Source organism: Dama dama, chromosome 4, assembly GCF_033118175.1.
Source record: "Dama dama isolate Ldn47 chromosome 4, ASM3311817v1, whole genome shotgun sequence".
NCBI lineage: Eukaryota > Metazoa > Chordata > Mammalia > Artiodactyla > Cervidae > Dama > Dama dama.
In genome coordinates this window covers 59,378,377-59,393,612 of record NC_083684.1, presented here as the reverse complement: position 1 = coordinate 59,393,612, position 15,236 = coordinate 59,378,377, and the positions used below count along the sequence as shown (strand labels likewise).

At 51.9% G+C, this 15,236-nt stretch overlaps 1 protein-coding gene across 1 annotated transcript; it reads left to right on the top strand.

The window, feature by feature from the left end:
* The first annotated feature begins 1,220 nt into the window (after positions 1-1,220).
* On the top strand, positions 1,221-11,162 carry DACT3 (dishevelled binding antagonist of beta catenin 3). Its single transcript, XM_061139663.1, has 4 exons — positions 1,221-1,564; positions 7,194-7,290; positions 7,451-7,603; positions 8,901-11,162. The coding sequence occupies exons 1-4, from the start codon at positions 1,316-1,318 to the stop codon at positions 10,298-10,300; spliced, it is 1,899 nt and encodes a 632-aa protein (XP_060995646.1). The 5' UTR covers positions 1,221-1,315; the 3' UTR covers positions 10,301-11,162.
* The last annotated feature ends 4,074 nt before the right edge of the window (positions 11,163-15,236 follow it).

The following is a 15,236-nucleotide window of genomic DNA, read 5'->3' as shown; positions in this document are numbered from 1 at the left end:
GGGACCAGAAGGTAATCCGGGATCATTAAAGGGGGGAGAATCTTGCACGGTCTTCTGGGTCCTGGTTTTTAGGGAGTCAAAGTCTGTCTGAGAAACGGGTATAAATTTTGGAGCTAGATCTTGAAGTTAGTAGGGACGCACACTCAGCGTAGTGACACAGGCTGGCCGCCTGAGGGGGCACCAGCCCTGTTCAAGGAGCCAGTGGAGGGAGGAGGGAACCTTGCAAACGAATGTCAGGCTCAGACTCTTATGAACTGTAGAGCGTTGAGAACAGAGCATCTTAGAAGGGGGAGAACAAAGCCTCTTAGAACGTAGTACAAAGGCCCCTGGAATCGTTGAATGGTGAGCGCAAAGCCTCACAGCATCTGGGAGATAAAAGACACTTAGATTCTGTTCGGCCCAGGGTCTTATAATTCCCGAATTTGGAACACGACCGATCTTAGACTCTTAGACGTTAAGACTGGCTACCGAATTTGAAAGGCCTAGTGCAAAATGAAAATGCAAGGCCCTTTTTCAAAAAATAAGAATTTCAAGACAGTAACAGCAGAGTATTAAACCAAACTCGGGGCCCTCCTAAGCGGGTCATATGCGCGTGAAGCTGGCCTCGCTTAGAAGCACAATTTTATAGGTGGATGTCGTCTCAGTTGGCCTGGCCCTCTCGTATTACAGCTGAATATCTGGGAAGGCTTCCTGGAAGAGGAGGCAAAATCAGCACTAGATTCTCAAATCCTTTCCGCCCCGCGCGCCGCTTCAGAAGCTGAAGGTTAGGAGAGGTGGGGAGAGAGGAGCAGCTGCCAAAATGTCACTTGGACCCATTCTCTATTTATAGATCACCCCTGCCCTTCTCGCGGGACAGTCCAATGGCAGCCAGAGCTCTCCCTCAAGGGGGCGGAACCAGCTGCGGGATGGGAGACGCCAGGACCAATGACATCCGGGCAAGGGAGGACTTGTTTCATTGTGACGCGTGGGGGGCGTGGCCAGGGCTCAAAGGGCGGTGAGAAGGGGGGCGTGGCGAGGAGGGCCGTAAGCCGATCGAGTAGGCAGCTGCGAGCATGCGTCGCTTTGGAGGGTGCACAGCAGAGCATCTTCGTAAGGAAGGGTACCAGCCAATAAGCCGGGGTTGCTCTGTCGCCGGGGGCGTGGCCATGCAGATAAGGCGCGGGGTGGGCGGCCCAATGGGCGGGCGCCTATGCAGATGAGACGGTGACAGCCGGGCCAGCGGGCGGGCTGGCAGGCGGGCTGTTGGGGCGGGGAGGTGGGACCGGGAGAGGGGTGGCCGCGGGGCCCGGCCGGTCTGGGGCGGGGGGCCGCAGCCATGATCCGGGCCTTCTCGTTCCCGGTGAGCCCCGAGCGGGGTAGGCTGCGGGGCTGGCTAGAGGGCAGCCTGGCCGGGCTCTGCGAGTTACACTGGCTCCGGGAGAGGCAGGAGTACCGCGTGCAGCAGGCGCTGCGGCTGGCCCAGCCCGGAATGGGGGGCGCCGAGGCCGAGGACGAGGAGGACGCCGACGAGGACGAAGATGCGGCGGCGGCGCGCCGGGCCGCAGCGGCCCTGGAAGAGCAGCTGGTGAGGGGCCACCTGTCCTTCCGTCCCTGTGCCCTCGTCTGTGTCTGTCTGTCTGTCTCGGTTGGATGCTCAGACACCCGTCCGGGTGGGGGAGGGAGGAGGGGAAAAGAAGAGGGGGGTGGGGCTGGATAGTCTGGGCGGCGGGCGGGATCAGGCCTCCCCGCCCCCAAACTGGGAAAGGGGGCTGCATCGCCTCTGCCGGACCCTCGTGTGATGCACAGGCCCGCATTTCCTACACCCCTTCCCCAAAGAAAATCCATCTGGGCGCCAAGTACGTGTCAAGCCCGCGCTGAGTATTTGGCAGGCGTTGTCTTCTTGCAGCTTGGGGGATAAGGGGATGATAGTACCCATTTCATAGAGGAAAAAACCTGAGACTCAGAGAGGGCAAACGACTCACCCAAGGTCACACAGCCGGATCCAAACATGACCCTCTCCTGGCCTCCCTATCAGCCCCCCCTCCCCCCGTCTCCTAAGTCCTGGTGCGCTTGGAGATCTACGGAGGGGGCGGGGAGGGGGGAGGGGATCCTCGAGTCTCCTGAAGGAGGGATTGCTGCCGAGAGGAAGTTCACAGTCCCTTAGGATCCCACGGTGATCTCGACTCTCTGGTGACACTTTCCCTCCTTTGCTACCTGGTCACAGCCCTGCTTAACCCAAGTGGTGGCAAATTGAAGCAGCATGGGAGTCTGACTTCTAGACACCCTGGGTGCTTGATGGTGGAAGATGAGGCAAGGTGTCCAGAATGACTTAGGGAGCATCACCCCTCTCTGCCTCTCTTTGTTATTCCTTAATTCTCCTGGGTTTCTGGCACTCTTTTACCTCCTGACACATCTCTGTGACTTTCTGTGCCTGTCTCTCTGCCTTCTCAGTCCTCTGTCTCTCTGTCTCCCTTGGTCTTCCTTTCCTGCATTTCTTCCTGCCCCACATCCCTGTCTCTCTCTCCCCCTCCCCCCAGCCTGCCAGGCCCCAGACCCCAGCTCCACTTGCTGATCCCATCTCCAAGCCTGTGTGTGGTCAGAGCTTCCCGTTTGGGGAAACCTGAGCCGAGGTAGCAGGGGGAGGGGGCTCTCCCTGCTACTGACCTCGACTGCCCCCTCCTCGGATGGGGAATGGCGGGAAGGTGGGGGTAAAGTGAAGCCAGACTCTGGGGCAGGACGGCCAGCCCCTCCCCCCACCCCCATCAGGAGAGGGACCCTGCACATTCTTCTGTGGAAACAGAAACAGCTGTGGGAGGCCCCACCCCCTCCCAAAGTTAGAGCCGCACGTTGTGGGGGCCCTCACCAGCTCACCCCACCCTAAGCTGGCTGGGCTTGGGAAGGCACCTCCCATCCCTCCAAAGAGAGGCAGAAGGCATGGGGATGGGTCAGCTGTGTCCTGCCTCCCTGCCCCTCATCCTCTCCCTCTCTCTGCCTCAGTCTCCCCCTTTTCTGCCCCTCTGTCTACTCCCACCCATCAGTACTCCCCCCCCACCCCCACCCCCAACAATCTCCAAGCAGAGCTCCGTCCCTGCATCAGGGAGGAGGCGGTGGCAGGCAACGGGAGGGAGACAGCGCCACTGAGGGAGGAGCAGAGAAGCGCTAAATATAAACTCCTCTGGTGCTGGGGGTTCCTGGGTCCTTCCAAAGAGGGGGTGGGGGCCTCCTCTGATCCCTGAACCTCTGTTGTGTGATGCTCACCCCTTCGACTCCTCCACCCCACCACCCAGGGATACACTCCCTTTGAAATAAGAATTGATTGAGGCCAGAATTGATTCATTTCTAGTAGGAAAGATAAGGATGCAGGGAAAGATTAGGGGGAACCTCAGAGAAAAGAGGCAAGAATCCTGAATGGGGCAGGAGTGCTGTTCTCTCCCGCCAAGGAAAATAGTCCCCTTCCAGCAAGAAGGACTCAAGTTAGACTTGCAGAAGGACTTCCTAACAGAGATCAAGGGAATTGGACACAGACCAGGGGCATGTGAGTGGGGGCAATAAAGGTCTGGGAAAGTTTGGGCAAAGGGGTCTCCAGAGGTCCAAACCACATTCATCTTAAACCTGCCTGAAGTGGGCAGCCTCAGGCCCACTTGCAAATGGGATTGCAAAAAAAAACAAAAACAAAAAAACCCATAAGGGGCACTGTGAATAGGCAGAGAGCCAGATTCAGGCCAAGGACCTTCTGGTCTTTTAAAGATTCATCTCCTTGCAGCTGGGAGGATGAAGAAATGAGGTCAGACTTGCAAATAGGGGGGTGTTGTAGGGTCCAGGCACTGGGGAGAAAGAGGCCTCTGCTATTTATCTTCCTTACTCCTGCTCTTCCCTGCAGTGGAAGAACTGAAATTGGACCTGCAGAACTTACTGGGGAAAAAAATCTTTTTTTCATTTATTTCTAATTATACCAGTAAAGCATGATTTTATATTTTCCCTGTTAGAAATTCATGGCTTTCATGTAATAATAAAAGTCAGTATTTATTTAGTGCTTAAAAGGAACTGCTATTTAAATTTGTTTAATCCTTACAAAAACCCCATTGGAATCAAAAGATGCCCATGTTACAGATGAGGAAACTGAGGCCCAGAAACCAGCTCAAGGTCATACAGCTGGCAAGTGGCTGTGAGTTGAACTTGAACCCTGGCAATTCGGCTCCCAGCTGCGCCTCCATAAACACTTCATCCTACCATCCAGTCCCCTCATCCCTCCCTTGACTCCCTAAAATCCACCCTTTTGTCTGTGATCATCATTGTCACCCTGGTGTGAATTCTGCATCTATGCACAAAAACAACCTACATTCCAAAATACATAGAGTTTGCTTTGCTTTTTTCAAATTCCAGTTTCTTGGGTGAGGTATCAGAGACTATGTCAGTGGTTCTTAAAGTGTGGCCTGATGGACTAGTAGCATCACCCAGGAACTTGTTAGAAATTCAATTTCTTAGGCTCCTACCTGGAATCAGAAGCTATGGGGGGTCAGACCCAGTAACTTAGCTTTTAACACAACCCCCAGGTAGTAGTCCTGACTCATCCTTATACTATACATTCTGTCTTTTTTTTTTTTTTTCCTTTGGCTGTGCTAGTTCTGCGTTATGGCACTTGGGCTGTCTGTTGCAATGCACAGGCTTCTCTAGCTGTGGAGTGTGGGCTTAGTTGTCTCAGGGCATTTGGGATCTTAGTTCCCCAACTAGGGATCAAACCCACATCTCCTGCCTGGTGGATCTTAACCACTGGTCCACCAGGGAAGTCCCTCTGCATTTTCCTTTTTTCACTCTACAATAGGTCTTGATGATGGTTCTATTATATAGAAATTGCCTCACTCCATTTTAACAGCTGCATAGTATTCTGCTGTATTCATTCATTCCTTTTCCAAACATTTCCTGGGCACCCACTTTGAGCCAGGAACTGTCATAGGCACTGGGACTCGATTGGGGGGCTGGTGACAGGGACGGCACAACAGTATACAGAACAGACCCAAATCTCTGCTCTTCTGGGGCTGGGACTGACGATCTGGTGAGAAAGACAATGAACAAATGACAGCCTGATACATCATTTTAAGTCAGGAGGTCATTGCTGCTCTGTCAGGGGAGGGAGTGGGGGGGATAAGGCAGGGCAACCCAGGTGCAGAACGATGGGGAGCTATTTTGGAAAGAGTGATCAGAGAAGGGAATACGTTAGGCATCTGAATGAAGCAAGGGAGGGAGCCAGGAGAGTGTGCTGGGGAAACACATCCTACTGAGTTAGGAGCATGCCTGGTATGTTCAAGGAACAGTCAGGAGGCCAGTGTGGCTACAACGGAGTGAGCAAGGACATGATTAGTGTGGGACAGGATGTGGGATTATAGGGGTGGTCCTTGATGTGTTTTAGCCATCCCTGACACTGCATCATGCATCTGCATCCCTGGGATCTGCTCAAGGATGACACCACTCTGAGCATCTCTGTCCACTGAGCTCAAAGTGAAATGATCTGTTGACTTTCCTCCCAGATACAAGCCCAGATGGGGGCTTCTTTTCTTGGGGGGGAGGGGTAAGGACGGGGCCCAGGAGAGCAGCCACAGGAATAGGAAGTTGGAGGGGGGGTTGTCTGCGGGGGAGCCGGCCAGTCTTTCTGCCCTAAATAGGCAAGCCTGGGCGGCTGCCCTCTCAGCCCCTCCTCCCCCCTTCCCTCCCTCCTGCTGCCTGCCTGGCGTCCAGACAAGCCGCTTTTGTCTGAGGGTCAACCGTCAGCCCGAGGCTGCCCCCGCCTCTGGCCTCACCCAGATCCCTGCGAGACTCTTCCTGGCTCCAGTCTTGTTTTTCAAAAGGGGGTTAAGTCCTAGTGTCTTGGAGACCCCATGTGTGTTGTTTCAGCCCCTGCCCCCACCGTGTCCCAGTCACTCCCCTTAAAGGGTTTCACCTTCATTTATTCACATCTGATAGGAGGCGGTCTTTTCCTGCAGCACAAAGGATCCAGGGTAGACTCCATCGACACTTCCCATGGGGATGAGGTGCTGTGACAGACACTAGGGCTTCTAGGTGAGGATGGAGCTAGGGCAGGAGGAGGAGAGGTCCCTGCTGGAGGCAATGAAACCCCCTGGGGTTTGCTATGGTAGTTCCACTAAGGCTAGATTCACAGAAGGGCTTTCCAGTAAGCATTTGTTGCTGTTGATCAGTCGCTAAATCATGTCCGACTCTTTGCGACCCCATGGACTGTAGCCCACCAGGCTCCTCTGTCTATGGGATTTCCCAGGCAAGAATACTGGAGTGGGTTGCCATGCCCTCCTTCAGGGGATCTTCCCAACCCAGGGATTGAACCTGCGTCTCCTGAATTTCCTGCATTGGCAGGTGGATTCTTTACCACTGAGTCACCAGGGAAGCCCTCCAGTAGACATGAGGGGATTCTTTCTGAGAGGTGCAAAGATTTACATGAATCGTGGTCAGCCTGTTTTACCCAAATGAGGGACAGAGTCAGCCTGCAGCAAGAAAAACTTAAGGAAGACTTGCAGAAGGACTTTTCATTGGTGATAAGGGGCACTGGGGGGACTTCCCTGGCGGTCCAGTGGCTAGGACTCTGAACACTCCCAATGCGGGGGGCGGGGGGCGGGTTAGATCCCTGATCAGTGAGTTAGATCCCACACGCTGCAACTACAACCTGGAGCAGCCAAGTAAATAAATAAATAAATAAATATTAAAAAGGGGGCCATGAGGGGAGGTGGGAGCATCTGAGAAGAGAGAGTCAAAGTCTGGGAGAAGGCGGATGAATGAATGACTGAGAGATCTGTTGGGTCCTGAACACTAACTTCTAGCAGTGACCTGCCTTTACAGCAGGAAGACCTGAAGTTATGCTCAAAGAGCTTTCTGATAGGGGTTAAGGAGCCATGAGCTCCAGATGGAGGGAACAGAAGGGACAAGAGATGGGGCCTTCGGAAGCCTTATCACTCACATTTAAGAGGGAATGAGGTGACTGCAGCATGAGGGACTGGAGTTAGATGACCAGGAGGACTTTCTAATGGGTTGAAGAGACAGAAATATTGAAAGGAATCCTGGAAGTTGGGTACTGCTTTTACCTTTTTGAAATCAAGCCTCACTGTCAAAGCGAAACTCTGCCCATGAGCTGCTAGAATAGAAGACCAGTTGACAGAGGACTGGGGGGAGGGGGGTGTCTTCTGATCATCTTGCTCTCCCTACCTCCTTAGGAGGCCTTGCCTGGGCTCATCTGGGACCTGGGCCAGCAGCTGGGAGACCTGAGCCTGGAGTCTGGGGGCTTGGAACAGGAGAGTGGACGCAGCTCGGGTAAGCATGGGTAGAGGTAGTATGGTCTGCTTGGGTCACCCCACCCCACTGTCTCCTGTTTCTCAGGCTCCTCACTCTGCCTCTTGATCTCCTCCCCTCCACTCCGTGCCCCCTTTTCAGGCCCCCCTGATTGTTTTCTCCCCTTCTCTTTGAAATCTAGGCTTCTATGAAGACCCCAGCTCCACGGGAGGCCCGGACTCACCACCCTCGACTTTCTGTGGGGACAGTGGCTTCTCTGGGTCTGGCTCCTATGGACGCCTGGGTCCCTCTGAACCCCGGGGCATCTATGCCAGCGAGAGGCCCAAGTCCCTAGGTAAGGTGGGTGGGGTTGGGCCCCCAAGAGCCAGGCTTTTGATCACAAGCATCTGAGTCAAATCAACCTGGATTTGAAGTCTGGCTGTAACTGTCCCTTTCTGTGTGATTTTGAGCACATTCCTTCTTTCTGGGCATTATTTCTCCATCCATTAAAATGGGATTCATAACAGCATCTACTTCACAGGGAAGTTTTGACTATTCAGTGAGCCTCTGCCCAAAGACATTGGAACATGGCACATGGTAGCCATTTGGTAAACAGAAATCGCTGCTATTCATTTGTTCAACTACCTTTCTGAGTCCCTACTATGTGCCTTCCTGGCACATATCATAGGGGTGAGGAATAGATCAGTAAAGAAATCACTGTCTTCATGAAACTGACATTCGAGTGAAAGAAATAGATAATATACAAGATAAATAAGTAAAACATCTAAGATATTAGATTTTTATTTATTTATTTAATAAGCTCCGTGGTGGCTCAGATAGTAAAGAATCCACCTGCAATGCAGGAGGCACGGGTTTGATTCCTGGGTCGGGAAGATCCCCTGGAGAAGGAAATGGCAATCCACTCCAGTATTCTTGCCAGGGAAATCCCATGGATGGAGGAGCCTGGCGGGCTACAGTCCATAGGGTCACAAAGAAGCTCACCTGACTGAATGACTTTCACTTTTCATTTATTTAATGGTTAAGTCCCATGTTAAGATCTTAGTTCCCCGACCAGGCACTGAACCCATGCCCCCTGCATTGGAAGCACGGAGTCTTAAGTCCTGGACCACCAGGGAAGTCCCTAGGATATTAGATATTGACATGTACCATGAAAATAAAATTATGGAAGGGGATGAGAGCATGTCTCTTGGAGCCGGGAAGGGAAATGCAACTGTAGAAAATATGGCCAGAGACGGCGTCACTGAGGCTGTGACGTTGGAGTGGCGCCCTAAAGTAAGAGCGGGAGTGGGTCAAGCAGACACCCTGAGGGAAGGGCAGTTTAGGTAGCAGGAGCAGCCAACACAGAGACTGGCCCCGGCATCCAGGAGGCGGGGATCTCTAAGTGCAGAGGAGTTGGAGGTCAGACACGCAGAGGCAGGACGGACCATGCAAGGTCTTGGAGGCCGCTGTGAAGACTTCGTTATGAACCTGATGTGTGGAAAGGGGGGAGAGCAGGTGCTTCGTTGTTACTGTCGTTTCTAATGGGAGTGGGAGAGTAGGGCAGGCGGCAGGCAAACTGCTCCTCCTCGGCCCACAGGGAAAGGGCTTTGAGAGCGTCTCCTTTCTCTTCCTTTTTTGCCTCCCTCCCCTAGGAGACGCCAGTCCCAGCGCACCCGAGGCAGTGGGCCCTAGGGCAGCCGTGCCGCGGTCCTTCTCGGCGCCCTACCCGACGGCTGCGGGGTCTGCGGCCCCGGAGGCCTGCTCCTCCGCGGAGAGACGAGCCCGCGCGGGGCCCTTCCTGACGCCCAGCCCCCTGCACGCCGTAGCGCTGCGCAGCCCACGGCCCTGCGGCCGCCCTCCCCCGGACTCGCCCGACGCCGCGGGCTCGGGGCGGCCCCTGGACGGCTACATCTCGGCGCTCTTGCGCAGGCGCCGCCGCCGGGGGGCGGGCCAGCCCCGGACCAGTCCCGGGGGCGCGGACGGGGGCCCGCGGCGCCAGAACAGCGTGCGCCAGCGGCCTCCCGACGCGTCCCCGCCCCCCGGAGGCGCGCGATCCGCGCCCGAGCCCCCGGTGGAGCGCGCGGGGGTCCGTCCCGCCAGCCCGGCCCCGTTGGGCCGCGCCTGGGCCTCGCCGTGGGAGGCGGAGGCGACCCCCGAGCCCGTGGCCCCGCCCGCTGCCCCCTCGCCCCCCGACAGCCCGGCGGAGGGCCGCCTGGTGAAGGCACAGTACATCCCGGGCGCGCAGGCCGCCACCCGCGGCCTCCCTGGCCGCGCGGCGCGCCGTAAAGCGCCCCCTCTGACACGGGGCCGCAGCGTGGAGCAGTCCCCACCCCGGGAGCGTCCCCGGGCCGCGGGCCGCCGCGGACGCATGACCGAGGCCTCGGGCCGCCGGGGCTCGCCCAGGGCTCGCAAGGCCGCGCGCTCCCAGTCCGAGACCAGCCTTTTGGGCCGCGCCGCCGCAGTTCCTCCAGGTCCCCCCAAGTACCCCACAGCCGAAAGGGAAGAGCCTCGGCCGCCACGGCCTCGCCGTGGCCCAGCGCCCACTCTCGCGGCTCAGGCCGCCGGGTCCTGCCGCCGCTGGCGCTCCACGGCCGAGATCGACGCTGCCGATGGGCGCCGAGGCCGGCCCCGCGGCCCCGTCGCCCGAGGCCCGGGTCCTGGCCCATCCCCGTCAGCTCCTCAGCGCCGTCTGCTCTACGGCTGCGCGGGCAGCGACTCGGAGTGTTCGGCCGGGCGCCTGGGGCCCCTGGGGCGCCGGGGCCCGGTAAGCGGCGTTGGCGGAGGCGGCTACGGGGAGAGTGAATCGAGCGCCAGCGAGGGCGAGTCGCCTGCCTTCACATCTGCATCCAGCGACTCCGATGGCAGCGGTGGCCTCGTGTGGCCGCAGCAGCTGGTTGCAGCCACCGCGGCCTCCGGGCCGGGGGCTGGTGCGGGTGGAGGGGCGCCTGCGGGCCCCGCCAAAGTCTTTGTGAAGATCAAGGCTTCCCACGCGCTCAAGAAGAAGATACTGCGTTTCCGTTCGGGTTCTCTCAAGGTCATGACTACAGTGTGAGTTTAGAGGTTTGCTTGGGATCCCCCTTCATGGCCTCTGCACTACCACACCCCCCAATCACTGACCCTTCTACACCTCCTTTCCAAAGACCACCATTCTCTCTGCTTCCAAAGACCCTTCTTCACTGCCGCATTCATTGCAGTCTTGGTTGAAAAGGCTCCTCCTCCACCACAGGGAGGAATTGGGGAGGAGCCCTGTTTGACCCAGTTGAGCTGTGGACTCTGCAGCCCTTGGGCTAGAGAGTTCCCTTTCTGTGGGCCTCACTTTCTTCATCTGTACTATGGGTGTACTATGGTATACGGAAGGGGTAATTCAGTTTGAATTTCCCCATTTTAGTTTAGACAGTTAGTCCGTTTTTTCCTCTTCGTTTCTCTCACTGAGCCCTCTTATTCCTAGTTTCCATGCCCAGTTATGGCCCCCGTTCACATTCACAAAGTGCCCCCCTCCATGTCCTTGAACCCTTAGGATATCCCCTTAGCACCCTGGTCAGAGACTTTGTGGCTGACCCAGAGGGTGCTTGCAGAGTGCCCTGGAAAGGGAAGGAGCACTGACTTTGGGGTTTTGAGGGTCAAGTAGGAGTTGGTGACACCAGGAAAGAAAGACTCTTTCACCTCCCTCCCTGGACAGATATGAAGGATTGGGAGGTAGAAGAGGGGAAGGAAGATGGCTTCTATCTCGTGGCACCCCCTGTGAGAGGGAGTGGGGGAAGCCCAGGATGACCCTCAGTTGTTCCAATCCAGTATTTTTTTCTTTTTTTAAATTACTGTATTTATTATGACGATGGTGACTCCCCAGTGCACAGGGGGGCCAGAATCTGTGTGTTTCTTTAACCTCTTTGTAAATAAATGCACAGTGTTACATATGTGGTGGTGGACTTTCCTTCTGTGGTTAAATGGATTTTTCCTTTGGACTACTATTTATTGAGCAACTACTGTTTGCTTTGAGTATGGTCATGTCAGAACCAGATGTTAAATCCTAGCCTAGGTCTCAATAGCATTTTTTTTTACCACTGAATATTTTATATCAATGGATCTAACCTTAGGTTGAGTTTTGTTTGGTCATAAATATGGTTTCATAAAATGGAAATAATAAATAAAAAACAAAATGTTTAGAAATGGAAATAATATAGGTAGAGTGACAGCCCCAAATGCCTTCTCTCAGAAGTCATCATAATCAGTTTGATGTGCATCCTTCTATGTTTTCCTTTATGTGTTTGCATACGTGTATGAATCCTAGTAGCTATATAAATATATGAGACTACACATATGCATGAAGTAAAGTGAAAGTCGCTCAGTCAAGTCTGACTCTTTGCGAACCCATGGACGTATAGTCCATGCAATTCTCCAGGCCAGAATACTGGAGTGGGTAGATCCCCTTCTCCAGGGAATCTTCCCAACCCAGGGGTCGAACCCAGGTCTCCCTCATTGCAGGCAGCTTCTTTACCAGCTGAGCCACTGGTATATCCATATATATTAATATACATATAGTTATACTCTATCCAGCTAAAACTATTTACATAAGTTGAGCCATATGTATACATTGTTTAACAATTTTTTAATCTGTGCCTGGAGATCTCTATATGGGAAGGGTTTTAATTAGTTGAATTTCTTTGAGGGGTTAGTACTATTTATTAGCTTTTCTGTTTATTTGTTTATGCTTTTCTATTTCTTCATATGTCAGTTTTACTAAGTTGTATTCTAGGTATTTTTTCATCTCATCTACATTTAGGTGACGTATTTTCCTATCACTGTAGTAGCTGCATATGATTCCAATGGGGTTGGGGTTACCCATGATCTAACCTTATTGTCACCTCCTCAATTCTTTCTATTTTAGACTTTAAGAGCCTTCTTAGCTCAGTAGGCAGCGTGTCAGTCTCATATTTTAGACTTTAGTGCAATTGTTTCTTTGTATATGCCTCTTTGTGCATATACATATTTCTGTAGGATCCTAGAAATAGACTCACTTGGTCATTACAGTACAATCATTTGAAATTGTAATTGACATAGTCACAATTCCTTCCACTGAGACTGCCCTCAGTTGACATTTCCAACAGTAATTTCCGAGAGGCCCATTTTTTTTTCACCCCTTCACCAAACAAGAGATGCTATTAATCATTTTCATTTTGCCAATCTAGGGGAAAAAGTATTTTTATTTTAATTAGCATGTCTCCCTACTTTCATACAACACATTTTGTATGCTTGTTGACCCACTTGTAATTCTCTGAATTGCCTGTTCACACCTTTTGCCCATTTTTCTTTTGGATAAGCCCAATAATTATACTAACTGCATGGATGGGTAAATAGAGACTCAGAGAGGGGCTATTACCCTGGTCACAAAGCAAGAGGGGGCCAGGACTAGGATACAATCTCCACCTGACTCCACAGTCTGAAGAATAGGTATTTGTTGCTGCTTTGACCTTTGTGACTACATGCGCTACACGGGTGCGTCCACCTCTCTGTCCCTTTGACTTCTGAGAGAGTAAGGTCTGCTGTACTCACTTATATGTCCAGGGCCCACTAAGGCAATCTGGATATAGTAAGGAACAAAACAGAAAAAAGTCCTTGCCCCGTGGAGCTCCCCTTCTGGGAGGTGTGAGTTGTAGTGGTGGTGTGTGTGTGTGGATTAAAAGATACTTCCTTTTATAGCAACAAAGTTTTTTTTTTTACTTTTGTTTTGCTTTTTTTTGCTTTTGGCTGTGCAATGAGATTTGCAGGATCTTATTTCTCTGACCAGAGAACTGGGGCATTGCACTGAAAGCGCCATCTAAAATCACTAGACCACCAGGGAACTCACAAAGTTATTTTTTAAAGTTTCCGGGAAAAGTCATTGCATCTCAGGCCCTTGGGAATATTTCTCCCATCTCTGTTTCATAAAAGGAGCAACTAAAGCTGAAAGGGGGAAGGGACTTGTCTAAGGATACGCAAATCACTCAGTGGTCAAGATGGTTGAAGTGCAGATGGCTGACCTTTCTTCCTTTTTAAGTCTTTAGTGCTTAATCATAAAAAAATAACCAACACTCTATGAGCACTTACTATATGCCAGACTATTCTCAGTGACTCATTTAATTCTCACATTCTCACGGAGGTGGATATGATTCTTATGCCCATTAAAAATTTTATTTATTTATTTATTTGGCTGTGCTGGGTCTTAGTTGTGACATTTGGTATCTTTAGTTGCAGCATGTGGAATTTAGTTCCCTGACCAGGGATCAAACCCAGGGCCCCCCTGCATTGGAAGCCTGGAGTCTTAGCCACTGGACCACTAGGGAAGTCCCTCTTATGTCCATTTTGATGGAGAAACCAAGGCGCAGCTCTCTGGAGTCACTTGCCAGAAACCAAGAAGTAGCAAAGCCAGACCTTTAAGTTCAGACTGCCTACAAGTCCATGCTGTTAGCCCTTTCTGTATGGATTATCTCTAGACAGATACACCAGGGACTGCTCACAGGGATGGAGGCTGGGTGGGTGGCGGGCAGGAGGGGATGCTGATACAATAAATATATAAATTCTATAATTTTTAAAAGGTGATAAGGACTGTGAGGGGGAAACTGAGCAGAGATATGAAGGAATCAGGAGGGATGGGGAGGCAGAGGAGTTTTTAAGTAGACTGATCGGGGTGTTCTAATTGAGAGGGTGGCTTTTGAACAGAGACCTGAAGGAGGTGGGGAGTTGAAGCTTGTGGATCTCTTGGGAAAGAACCTCTCAGGCAGAGGGATCAGCCAGTGCTGAAGCCCAAACAGTGCCTGGTATGTTGGCAAAATAGTTGGGAGTCCAGCATGTCTGGAGCAGTGAGTGACAGCGGGAGAACGGGGCCTGGGGAGGGTGCGGGGGAGGTGAGGGCAGAGAATGGTCTGGGACCACTGCATCACGTGGGGTCTCATGGGCCATGGTGAGGAATTTGGTTTTTATTCCTCCAGAGAGATGAGAGCCATGGGAGAATTCAGAGCAGAAGAGCAACTTAGATGTTTGGGGTGTGGGAGGAGGGGGTTAACAGCTCTATTGAAACATAATTCACTACCATAAAATTCGCCCATATAAAATATAGGACTCAGTGGTTTTTGTTTAAAGTTTTTTCCCCCTTGTGATGGGAGCTTTTAGGATGGACTTTCTTAGCACCTTTCAGACATGCAATACAGGATTATTAATTATACTCACCATGACTTACTTGTTTTACAACTAGAAATTTGCTTTTAACTCTCTTCACCCATTTTGCCCATCCCCCAACTCCTCAGGCAACCATCAATCTCTCTCTGTCTAGGAGTTTGTTTTTGTTTTTAGATTCCATATATAAATGAGACCCCCATGGCATTTGTCTTTTTCTGTCTGACTTATTTCATCTGTTGTCCATCCATGTTGTCACAAGTGGCAAGATTTCCCTCTTTTTTATGCCTGAATAATATTCCATTATATTCACATTTTCTTTATTCATTCCCATCAGTGGACACTTAAGTTGCTTCCACAGTCTTGGCTATTGTAAGAAATGCTGCAATGAACCTAGGGGTGAATGTATCCTTTTCAATTGCTGTTTTCATTTTCTTTAGATAAACACCTAGAAATGGAATTGCTGGATCATATGGTAGTTCTGTTTGTTTGAGGAAACTCCATACTGTTTGTCCATTGTGGCTGCACCCAGCTTACATTCCTAGGAATAGTGCACGCGAGGGTTCCTTTTTCTTGACATCCTTGAAAGACACCTGTCATTGCTTGTCTTTTTGATGATGACCTTTCTGATAGATGTGAGGTGATATCTCATTGTGGCTTTGATTTGCCTTTCCTGGTGTTTAGTGATGTTGAGCACCTTTTCATATACCTGTTGGCCATCTGTATGTCTTATTTGGAAAAACGTATATTCAGATCCTCTGCCCATTTTTTTAAATCAGATTTTCTTTTTGCCTTTGAGTTGTATGAGTTCTTTATATATTTTGGATATTAGTTCTTTA

Excerpts from the sequence above, each read along its gene's own strand:
- DACT3 (XM_061139663.1), top strand. The coding sequence starts at position 1,316 with ATGATCCGGGCCTTCTCGTTCCCGGTGAGCCCCGAGCGGGGTAGGCTG. Across the intron at positions 1,565-7,193 it reads CGGCCCTGGAAGAGCAGCTG|GAGGCCTTGCCTGGGCTCAT; the intron begins GTGAGGGGCCAC and ends CTACCTCCTTAG. Across the intron at positions 7,291-7,450 it reads GGAGAGTGGACGCAGCTCGG|GCTTCTATGAAGACCCCAGC; the intron begins GTAAGCATGGGT and ends TTTGAAATCTAG.